At 36.5% G+C, this 12,469-nt stretch overlaps 2 protein-coding genes across 2 annotated transcripts in view; one reads left to right on the top strand and one right to left on the bottom strand.

Moving 5' to 3' along the window:
- Nucleotides 1–12,469, bottom strand: part of DHTKD1 (dehydrogenase E1 and transketolase domain containing 1) — a 206,926-nt gene that overhangs the window by 72,452 nt on the left and 122,005 nt on the right. The gene's annotated exons all lie outside the window — the stretch shown is intronic.
- Nucleotides 1–12,469, top strand: part of UPF2 (UPF2 regulator of nonsense mediated mRNA decay) — a 67,415-nt gene that overhangs the window by 45,208 nt on the left and 9,738 nt on the right. The window contains exons 17-20 of the mRNA XM_049814431.1: nt 1,778–1,882; nt 2,825–2,923; nt 3,655–3,822; nt 9,145–9,286. Of these exons, the coding sequence (XP_049670388.1) occupies nt 1,778–1,882; nt 2,825–2,923; nt 3,655–3,822; nt 9,145–9,286 (514 nt within the window). The remainder of the gene's footprint in view (nt 1–1,777; nt 1,883–2,824; nt 2,924–3,654; nt 3,823–9,144; nt 9,287–12,469) is intronic.

Raw genomic sequence — 12,469 nt, 5'->3', positions numbered from 1 at the left:
TCACATAAAAAGAATAAGTAATCAATATTTTGATTAGTCATTACTTTCAGAAGGCCTTCTATGTCACAGAGTTACCAGGTGAAATGTGGGTATGCACAACCCCGTCAGTACTCTGAGGATGTTTCCATCCCAGTTTTGTATATATGGAAAACTGGATACAGGGTGTCTGAGGCTTATGCCAGAGAAATTACAGCAGAAACTTGAACCTGACAACTTTTCTCGGGGTATGTGCTGCTTCTCAACAAAAAGATGCCTTCAGTTTTTTGGCATGAAAACATTTTCAGATCATTTTCTTTATCTGTTGTAGAAGCAAATGTATTGACTAGATGTCAAAGCAGTTGTGTAGGAAGAATAACAGGTGTTCAGAGTATGCCTGCATAATATGAATAAATAAGATTTATGGAGCATAACAACCTTTGTTTACTGTGCCAATAATATTTTGAATCAGAAATGGTGGAGCCCATAAAAAAAGATGTGTACATAGAAATTCTAACTTGTCACAATGACACAGCAAAGTTGACATGGTAATGGTAGTGTTATGAGAAAATGAGTTCATGGAGGAACTAGGAAACACTTTTTCTCCTTATGCTTAGGTTGATTGGTTTATTAGTAAGCTTTCTTTCAGTCTGTCCTTCTTGGCATTAAAATTCCTGAAGTTTGGCCAGGTTTGTGCCTTTACCCACAAATTAATATCATCATTAGAATCATAAATGGTTGAAGGGTGGGGAAAGGACCTCTGGAGACCTTCTTGTCCAACCTCCCTCGCTCAAAGCAGGTTCACCTACAGCAGGTTGCCTGAGGCAATGTCCAATCACACTTTGAGTATCAACAAGGATGGAGGCTCTACAACCTTTCTGGGCAATCTGCTCCAGTGTTTAAACACCATCACAGTAAAGAAAGCTTTTTTTCTTACATTTAAATGAAATTTTTCAACTTGTGTCATTGCCTCGGGCTGTGTCCCTGGGCACCACTGAGAAGAGTCCAATTCCCTCTTCTTTGCTCCCTCCCTTCAGGTATTATACACATTGAGAATATCTTCCCCTACCTCAAGCCTTCTGTTCCCCAGACTAAAGAATGCGATCTCTCTCAGCCTTTCCTATGACAGGTGCTCCAATCCCTTAATCATCTTCATGGCCCATTGCCAAACTTGCAGCAATATGTCCATATCTGTCTTGTACTGGGGAACCCAGAGCTGGACACAGCACTCCAGCTGGGTCTTGCCAGTGCTGAGCAGGCAAGAAGGATCACTTCCTTTTGACCTGTCAACAACACTTTTTTTCCTAATTCAGCCCAGGATGCAGTCAGCTGCCTTGCTGCAAGGGTGCATTGTTGGTTCTTGGTCATTTTGGTGTCCACCAGGACCACAGGTCCTTCTCTGCTTATCTGCTTTCCAGTTGGGCAGCTTCCAGCCTGTACTAGTGATTGGGGTTATTGCTCCTCAGGTGCAAGGCTTTCCCTTCGTTGAACTGTATGAGTTCTTGTCAACCTGTTCCTCCAGCTTGTTGAGTTCCCTTTGAGTAGCAGCACAACCATATGGTGTATTGGCCAGTACTCCCAGTCTTCTGCTGTATGTTTGTGAAAATATCAGATAAAGCCAAGTGAGTTCAGATTAAAACATTAAATACAAAACATAAACAAATTTACTAAGACTGAACTAAACAGGTTTGGATGGGGTGAGGGTAGGAAAGATGCAGAAGATGTATATGAGGAATCAGATGCAAGCGGTCTTTTTTGTTGTTGTTGTTCTAAAATAGAAGTTATTCATTGACTATTTCAGGAGGGCTCAGACAATGAGGAAGAAGAAGGTGAGGAAGAAGAGGAAGAAAACACAGACTATCTTACAGACTCCAACAAGGAAAATGAAACCGATGAGGAGAATACAGTATGTATTGTAGCTTTAGATAAGTGAATTGACTTTTGCATTTTAGTTTTTACTGAATGTGTTTTGCCAATGCCGCTCATAACATATCTGGGAAAACATGGCAAGAACACTCCCTGCTATTCTTTCAAATACATTTTAGAGGGTTTTTTTTATTTTTGCAAACTTTCATTATTACCTTCTGAAAATACTTATGCTGCCAACTTTACTACATGTTTTCATAGGACTGTGCACTTTCACAGGTAGCTAGAGTGGAAAAGCTTGCATAAATGATGGTTTTGCAATGCCAGCAATGGCAGCAAGCTGATATAATACAACAAGGTAAACCAGTTACACTCCACTAGATCTCAAAACTGAAAAGGAGACAAACCAAGAGGTGAAAAACTCCTAAAATGCTAATTTGGGATTGGCAGATCATAACATCTGTAGCAAAAGAGCCCTTCCGGTTGAGCCTGAATTGCAGTTACATAGTAAGGAAAGTAACGATCATTACAGAACAATGTGTTGGGATACTGACTTTAAATATTTTTGTTGTAGCGTTGTGCTTTCCAAATACTGAAGGATAGTATTTGTCTTGAAAATACCACCTAACTTCATGGACTTAATGAAAAAATCAGTTAAATTAGGTGTGGTAGGGATAGAGATTTTTCTTTGTATTGTTGCCATATCTGGAATGTGTACATATGCATCTGTACACATATGCTGGTATGTCAGGATATTACAAGTGGCCAGCCTTCATAATAATAGATGCAATAAATGTCAGGAAATATTTCTTCAAGAAAATAATCTAGGCTGAAAACTTTTTTCTTTAACAATTTATTTTTTTTAAAGCTTTTTATTATTTATTATATGGAAGCAATAAGGATATTTTTCCACTTATTTCTAGACTGGATATTCATATTTCTGAAACTAATGTAACAGAAGGTTTTTTTCCCGTTGCAATAGGAAGTAATGATTAAAGGAGGAGGACTTAAGCATGTCCCTTGTGCAGAAGATGAGGACTTCATTCAGGCATTGGATAAAATGATGCTGGAAAATCTTCAGGTATAAGTATTTATTTTCTTAATGTAACTTGCTGTACAGCTAACTGTATTTGATTTTTTTTTGTAAGTGATTAATACTTAGCTTACCATACTAAAGAACACAGATTTTTTTCTTAGTTGTGGCCTCTTGTCTGCAATTGACATGTTTGGATAAGTAGCTTTTAGTAATATAGCTGTTAATTGTATTGTTTGCCCAGTGAATATATGATGTGCTAACATATTTTACTGCATAAATAATAACTGATACTATGCAGTGGTTCTGAGTTTATCATATATTAGCCAAACTTAGGTTTTAATATGTTTAAAATATAACTGCATTTAAATTTACATAACCTCTAAGTCCTTCTTTTCCAGTCACATCTGGTAAATATTTAACCATTGAGTATAGCAAGCCCTGTATAAGGAGTACATTAATAAGATGCTACAAAAAAATCGTGAATGTAGAATGTCCATTCTCAACTGTGTCTAATCAAGTCTCTAGATTTCTTTCCTTAAAAGCTTGTTATTCAAAATTCCTTTAAAACTTGAAGTATTCTGTGCCTGTAATTTGCTTCTTCACAAGCAAGAAAACCAAAGGAAAATGCAATGAAGCTGAATACATTTCTTTATATATGACTCTGTTTTCCTGGAAGGTTAAACCTTTTCTCAGTCATGATAATATGGATGTTGCCAGACTGGCTGACATTTTTAGCATCTGATCATTTATAGAATTTACTACTTTTTTTTTAATAGCAACGGAGTGGTGAATCTGTTAAAGTACATCAGCTGGATGTTGCTATTCCTCTACATCTCAAAAGTCAGCTCAAGAAGGGTCCCCCACTTGGAGGTGGGGAAGGAGAGTCAGAGTCTGGAGATACAATGCCATTTGTCATGTTAACACGAAAAGGCAACAAACAGCAGGTAAGAGTTCACATGAGGTATAGATATTGTTTAAATAAACAAACTCCTTTCACTTTATGAAAGTCACACTCTGTGACTTTTAAACTCACAGAAAATTTTTTTCATCCTTTTCTCAGAATGACAGACAGACAACTTTATTTTGATAAATAGAAATTACCGTATGTAGTTTCTTAGAATTCTTGGTTGTTAGTAGAAATCATGTAGAAAAATTCTGTGGTTAAATTTTACCACTACTAATTATGTTTGTTAATTACACCAGTAGGACAGTGGCATGTCTTACATGTATTTTAGCCACTGAACGTTGAAAGGAGTAGGGGGAAAAAAAATATTCCAGAATCTTCAAGATTCTACGGATTTTTCTGAAAACACTTTCAGCTTCAAATCAAGATATATGGCATTTGCTAAATTCCATTTCCTAAGTAACTGCCATTTGGCTGAATTTGTTCAACTTGCAGAAAAAGTCATTATCTCTGAAGACATTTTTAGGGGACTATTCCAGAACACACTGAGTAAATGTCTCAGAGAAACTTAATTGGCAATCACATTGATAAAACAAATTCTTTCATGCAGCCAAGCTTTATATTTGTCTTGGCTCTTTCTTTCCAGTATATGTTTGAATTTTCGTACGTCAGCAAATGCATAGTATACAAATTAATACCTAACGCATTCCACATGCATTTCTCGTCATGGTTTAGATCTTTTAAAGAAGGCTTTTCATTTCAGTTGTATAAATTGGTGGTGAAAATGAGTGAGTCTAGATGGAAAACAAAACCAAGGCACTGTTTCATTCTGTGCATCTGTACCTTTCAAGTATTTAGATCCATGTCACTACCTGTTACCTGAATCGTGACAGTAGTTTAATGGTTGAGGTATATAAACCTGAAGTAGAGTCTTTCTCTTCCTTCATATGAAAGTTACTTCAAAAATCCACATAGAAAGTGAGAAGGTCTCCTATCATTAAACACGAACTTGTGAGCGTGTGCTGTGCAAAGCACTCACTTTGAAAGTGTAAGTGGCGATACCTATTTGAGCACATACATACTTGCATTTAGTAGTGATGATTAACCAATTTCCTTAATACATTTGTTTGGTTATTCTGTTTTCCTGGAACTTGAATGTTGTATACAAAGTTCTACAGAAGTTTTGAGTGCAGAATTCTAACTGTTGTCATTGGGCTGAGAAGGGATTTAAGAGAACTCTATTTAAAAAAATGGTGTTTAGCTTTTTGAGGATAATTTACTGGGAGTATCTGTAGTTACCAAGAATTTTAGGATCTTCGTATTCTGTGTGAGGGGAAATTATTGCCAACATGTGGCTTAAAAAGAAAGCAGAACTTGTTCAGGAGTTTCCCCGTTCCTCCCCTGATATTTGGTTTTGGGAGTAGGCTCTTCCTGCCAAAACTCCTCTCGGTGTTTCTAGAAATGTAGAAAACAGTTCCTTTATAGACTATTTCAGTTCTTGAGTCAGTGAAAGGCTTCTTTGTCCATAGTTCTGTATTCAGAAAAAAACCTGTCTTAGTAGTCAGTTTTAACAGAAAAATAAGCAGGAAAGAAGAGGTGGAGTTGAAAAGAAAATAATTATTCTTTCTTATACTACTTTATTTGAAATCTGCATGAGCAGAATATGCACAGAGTTTTGAAGTGATGGATGCATACTTTACTGTTAAGTTACAGTTGTAAACTTTCAGCTTTTTAAAAACAGTCAAAAGGAGTTTGCAGACAACCTGGAAAGCTGTAAGTAACTTCTTGTCTGCACATTCACTGGAATGATAAGCACCACCACCTCACTATACATCAACCTAATCACTTGCTATGTTAGCAGTTGGTTTGGTCTGTGTGTTCTTTGTCAACAGTGCTGCTGAAACTAGAAATCTTTGCTGTAAGAAAGTACTTACTGATGAAAATGGAATATGCTGTGCTTCCTTCTGCCGGTTAATATTTGGTAGTTGAGGTCCAGTCACTAAATACTCAGTTCACATACCAGTTATTCAGCCAGATTTTAGTGGAGCATTGACAACTAGCTTTTTGAGGCAACACAAGAACAATTAACTGCTATTTACTAGCACCGTACAACCTGAATTAATAGTCATTGCAGGCTGGTAGTAACAAGGACACCATCTTTTATCTTTTTTTCTGTCATACTGATTTACAGAAACAGGCGATAGCAAGGATGTTGGGTAGACTAGTGTCTTGCAATTGATGTTTGGGTTTTTTCACCCATCAGCTATAGCAAAGAAATTGTATGATAAAACTTCCAAACTAGTAGCAGTAGAACTGAACATGGTTATTGGAAGTTAGACTGCAGCATCATGATTTATCCACAAGCCATGAGAGGGCAAGGGGAAATAAAGAAATATTGTCATCATAAGGGATTGGAGCTGAGGTCTATCTAATACCATTTGATATTTATAAAACTGTCCAAGAAGTTTTATTCCAGGTAGGTGTGAACTAAAGTGAGATTTAGACAGTAAAAGCAAGTCACCTAGTGTCAAGAAATTTGGTTAATACCTAAGGCAAAGATTTCCTTTCATTTAAAAGATTTTTAGGAAGGTTCCATTAAAGAACAGTAATATCCATGGAATGATCAAGTCTGTCCTTGAATGTGGAGTTCTTTATCTCAGCGACATTTTTATGTAATCTGCAATCTCATTTTCTGAATTTTTTTATCTATCTCCAGTTTGCCATCTTCTAAGTGAAGTCCTTATGTTCTGTCCCTATCTCACAGATTTTATAAGAGGTTTTTGATACACCTCTTCACTATTTGTAAATTGGAAATGTTTTGCTTGCTCAGTGTCATGGTTTAACCCCAACCAGCAACTGAGCACCACACAGCTGCTCACTCACTCCCCCACACCACCATGGGATGGAGGAGAGAATTGGAAAGAAGAAGAAGAAAAAAAAAAAAAAAAAACTTGTGGGTTGGGATAACGACAGTTTAATAGGACAGAACAGGAAGGGAAAATACTACTACTACTAGAATATACAAAACAAGTGATGCACAATGCAATTGCTTACCACCAGCTGACCAATGATTAGCCAATCCCCAAGCTGTGGTGCGCGCAGGCCAACTCCTCCCAGTTTATATACTGGGCATGACGTCACATGGTATGGAATATTCCTTTGGCCAATTTGGGTCAGCTGTCCTGGCTGTGTCCCTTCCCAGCTTCTTGTGCCCCTTCAGCCTTCTTGCTGGCTGGGCGTGAGAAGCTGAAAAATCCTTGACTTAGTACAAACACTACTTAACACACTGACGTTTTCAGTTGTTGCTGTCGTCATTATTCTCATCCTAAATCTAAAACACAGCACTATACCAGCTACTAGGAAGAAAATCAACTTTATTCCAGCCTAAACCAGGACACTCTGTAATCATCATATCCTTTAGTGATTGTCATCAGTGATTTGATTTCAATGGCAACTGTCTGATTGCCTTGAGATAGTGACTCAGTGATATTTTGTTAATTACTAGTCTGTTGGGTTTTGTATCGGTTTCTTTCATTTGCACCCTTCTATATTTCAGTTTTCTTTTTTCTACTTTAAGCATCCTGTCTGAAAACACTTACCAGTCCCATTAAGCTGGTAAATCCATAGAACAGATAAGATATAAAGGACATATTAAGATGGATGGGGAGCTTAATGGTGAAGCTAAGGAATGATTTTTTACCATACAAAGCTGCTAATGGGTTAGTTATTTGCATAGTTTGTGTGAAGTTCATTTGGCAATATCTAGGAACATGCATAATCTGCTGTGTAATAAGTGACTAAAGCTTACTTTTCTGTTGGAATTTCAAGAGCTTTCATTTTTATTCTTCCCCACACATCTTAACAAGCTTGTATTTATGTTCAATATAATATGCTATTACATCCCCCAGCCCCCAAAAAAACCCAACAAATCTTTTGCCTGATTTGTCTCATCTAAATAAATCTTCACTGTACCCAGGTTTTTCTCAGATCTTTGCAAGAGTCTGTCTTAACTGTTTCAAACAGTTTATTTTCAAATGCTGCATCTGAGGGTACTTGATGTCTTCTCACGCTCATCATTTGTCTGCTGTTAGTGGGGTACTACTGTCTAATGGATACCTTGAGATTTCTTAGTAATTATTGTATTAAATACTAACTGTATGCAGTGAGGATTTTGCTTTTACTATATACCTTCTCCTGATAATGTATCTTTCTGTCTGCAGCTTTTGACACTGTAGCAGAAAAAAGCACTTAGAAATTTGCTCTGCTTCTATTTCTGTGGAAGTAGATCTCAGATGACAAGAACAAGCAGCAGGATTCAGAGTAGTTTGTGGAATATTGAGAATGATTATCCTTAAATGCATTACCCTACTTATAGCATGGTAATACTTCCTTCAACTGCACATCCATTAGAAGTAGGAAGCGAGATTTTTCTAAATAAGTTCACAAGCTTTAGCATTAAAGGGTTTCTGAAAACTACTGTTTCAATTGCAGGTAAGATTAAGAATCACTTCTCTGTTTTGGAACAATTGTAAAAAAATTTTCTGTGGAAATAAAAACTTGGATTTTCCGAGTCTGGGGGAAAAGAAAGCATCTTCCCTATGCCTCTCTGAAAATCTTAGCTGTATTACTTGGAGAGGGGGTACTTCTGTAGGAGTACCAAGCTTACCTTTATCTGATTTGCCATAAGCTACATTGTGTTGAATGTGGATGTTTGGGTGTGGGGGAGGAGGAAAAGATTAAATTTGACACCACAGTTGTCTCCAGACTAATAAGCACCACTGTGGAGCTAGAATTGTTCATAAAAAGTACTGGCCAAGGAATGCTGGGGGATATCTGGAATGCTTGGAACATTTCTCCTCTGTTATTACAAGGGATAATAGTAGAAATTCTGCTCGGGGGCTTCATACCTTTGGAAGGTAGAGACCTCTGGAGGGAGATGCAGCTTTCTGAGCCAGCTATGGTGCTTTTATCTCAAGACTAGTGTAATTCACTGTGAGGGTATCGGCTTGTTTGAAAATAAGAAATAAAGCATATAGCTATGTGTTCCTGGTGAAAGTTAATCAGTTTTGTTCCCATAAATAGTGTATGTAATAGTCTTTTGCCTTAGTAGTACATCAGCCTTTTTTGTATGTTCTCTGTGTCTTTAGGAGGTCTAAATATCTTGTATTTTTTCATGCTTGCTTATGTGAAATAGTTTAAAAACAAATAAACCAACAAACAACACACTTTCCAGTAGAAACTTCTGCAGAAAGTCTCTCATCACAATAACCTAGAAATAAGCATAACCCTTCTGTATTTTGGATTGTTTTGTGGTTGGTTTTTTTTCTGTGCTGGGCACTTAAAAACTTATTTTCATTTGCAGTTTAAGATCCTAAATGTACCAATGTCTTCCCAACTTGCTGCAAACCACTGGAACCAACAGCAAGCTGAACAGGAGGAGAGAATGAGGATGAAAAAGCTCACTTTGGATATCAATGAACGGCAAGAACAAGAGGACTACCAGGGTAAGAAAATCACCAAGTATTTTTTATTTTCAGAGGAACTTTCATGGGTCTACAGAAAATATTATTTGTGATAATTAGGAGTTCAAGTTCTGAACATTGATTTGCAATGCTTCATGTAAAACCTATATTTTAGTTTGTCATTCATTATTTTTACTCTGTGGTCTCTGAAGTTTTTATAGCTCTTCCATGAAAGGAAGTCTTCAAGTGGGCCTCAAATCTCAGCATTCCCATTTATTTTGGGAAAGGGGAAGAACTGAGACTGTTTCCTTAAAAATAAGATAAAACAAAATTAATCTGATGTTTGTAGCATTGTCTCCATTACTGCAAGACAATTGAGTTGCATACAAGAGGAATTAATTCTGTGCAACTTAAACTCTGCTTTTTAGATATGCATGGGTATTTTAGATGTTAATAGTATTTAGAATCTTCATCAGTCTCACTAAGACTTGCAAATACTAAGAAGTAACCTTCACCTGAGAAATAAAAACTGTCACCTCAGCTTCATATTGGTAAAGGTTCTAGGAGTGCTACAAATCTGGAGCATAAGAATATATTAACAGAATGAAGGTTTCTTACCAATTATTTTTAAAGATAGGTAAGTCACAGTCGGGCATTTTGGAACCTGGACAGATTGAAGCAAACAGTTAATACAACAGATCATACAGCCCCTAAACTGGTGCGCTTGATGTGTTTGGTTGTTGGGTGGTTCAGTTTGTTTTGGTTTTTCAAACTCAACTTTCCTTGGTGTACTCAGATAGTAAACAAAGCCAGACCAATAAAACTGATGGTATTCAGTTATTAGGTTAGTATTTCCATTTAACTTCTCCAAAGTTCTTGCTCTATTTTTTTTTTAAAAGATGTTGCAGTCTGGTGGTAATCACAGTATAAGTAGTTAATTAGCAGGAAATCTCATTTAAGACATTTAGTGAAAGGTCATTATTCATCAAGAAATGGCAAAATTAAATTAACGCAGCTCTAATTCTAAAAACACTGTGGAATCTAACACTCCTTTCAGAACTTTGATAGTACAAGAACTAAACTTGTAATTGTAAAAAGGAGTATTTTTCCAAAGTGAGTACCTACAGAGCTCTGAAATGGTAACACAATATATTCTTAGTATTAAACACCATAATCAGCTTAAAAACTTCTTTTCTGAGACCCTCCCTTGTTACAAAGCCCACTTGTGAAAAAGGAAGAGAAACAGTAGACTCTAGAATTAGACATTTAAGTGCTTTCCTCAGACTTTTTGTGGGTTTTTCCTCATTAATGGTATTTCTGGTATCTTTACTGGTTGGGGCATTTGGGTTTTTATGCCTCGTCGTATGACTTTGTCGGTATCTTTAAAATCAGTTTGTTTGATGTAGGATTTTATTGTGAGTAATTGTGCTTCTTATCCAAAAAAAGTATCACATTGATTTTGTCCAAGAAAAATGAATCGGACAACTGATACCAATTGATAACTAGTAATAGGCTTTTTTTACTTTCTCATAGATTTTCTAGGTGTGTATAAAGCACTAATACAGGAGGAAAATCAACACAGAAGAAAGAGGTTTTTCTGTAATTCACATCCATTTTTAAAACATCTGTTGACTCTTTTTATTAACCTGGGTAATATACACAGTTAAACAAAACTAAAAAGGACCTTTTATTCAGGTTAAGTTAAACAGGCCAAATTACATTCCTCTTTGGAACTATTTTTTAATGTAGATTTGTGCAGTTGATTGTTACTGAAAAGAGTCAGCTTGCCTGTAACAAGTTGGTACGTACCCATTGAAAGAAAGAGCTGGTTTTAAATTTCTGTTTCAGCCTTTGAAGTTACCAAGGCAGGAATAAGTCTCAAAATTTCTGGAAGAATGCTTCAGGATTGTCCTAACATTTGCATGTACATTTGTGGGTTTTTTTCATCTGTACAGGGTAGCTAACAGATGAAAGTTCACTGATGTACTTCAAAGTAGTATCAGATAATTATTTAATACTTCAGCAATGTTTACTAGTATTACAAACGTTTTTAATTTAAAGACGTATTAAGAACTGGGTGACTCTCTAATTTAGACTGGTGTTTTCCTGCATAGATTATTTTTTTTCTTCACTAAAACCAGAGATGAGTGACATGCCTTTGGCCTAGCTAATACATTGTGCTCCCATGCCATTTCTTCCTTCTGTTACCTTCCCAATTACTCAACTTCTCAGTTACTAGCTTTTCACAAACCCCAATATTTTTTCACCTATAGCGTGGAAAACAGACGAGACAGGCATGCACACACGTGCTTGTTCATTGCTTGCTTCTAGCACCTGGCTGGCAATGTACCATAATCTCTTCTTATTTTCTTCCTGGGTCTTGTCATTGCCAACAGAGATCTCTCCTGGCATACAGAATTGTTTTGAAGGATGCCATTTTGTGATGTTTACAAAAATGGACTGTCAGTATATTGAATGGCTTTCTTTGCCTTTTCCAGGTGTTGATAGAGGAGTATACAGAGCGTGAATACATGTTTTATTAACTGTTGATACCAATATTGTATATTAAATCATTCATAGTTTCCCAGTTTCTCAAAGATTGGGTGGATACCTTGCTGAAAGCTTCATGTGCATTTTGTAAATGGTGAGAGAATCTCATTAGTCTCTAGTTTTGCCCTGTGCAAGTCATTGTGAGAGTAGTGGAAGTTTTTTTCTAGCAGATGATGGGTATATGTCTCCAATGAGATTACCAGAGATTAGGGAACCAGACAGCAGACTTTCAAACATAATCTGCTTAACATCTTATTCCACTTTTCCCCTTCATTTATTCCATCTGTCTGTTTGCTGAGTAATGTAGATTCTTGCACAGGTGGACTGTCAGAAATACTTTCCGCTAGATGTACTAACATATGGGCAGAGGTTATGTGGAGGTTCCTATGATGTATTTGTAATTATATTGGGTACTTAATAACCATTAACTTAGCCTGGTAAAGAGCAATTTTTTATCATTAAAAAATGAAATTAAATTTTAGAAATTAAGTTTTACCGAATACCAAAATACAGTACTTAACCTAGCTTGAACTACCCAAAAGTTGTATGTCCAGTGCTAAACTGGTTAGTGTAGGCTTCTTTCTGCACCCACCTATTTTTTCCCCACTGATCATAAAGTGAAAAACTCCATCCATGGGACAGCTGGTGTAAAGTAGGTCAGCTGAGTCACTCTCT

This window comes from Accipiter gentilis, chromosome 11 (assembly GCF_929443795.1).
Source record: "Accipiter gentilis chromosome 11, bAccGen1.1, whole genome shotgun sequence".
Classification (NCBI taxonomy): Eukaryota; Metazoa; Chordata; class Aves; order Accipitriformes; family Accipitridae; genus Astur; species Astur gentilis.
The sequence above is the reverse complement of the archived record's forward strand: the minus strand, read 5'-3'. Positions and strand labels throughout refer to the sequence as shown.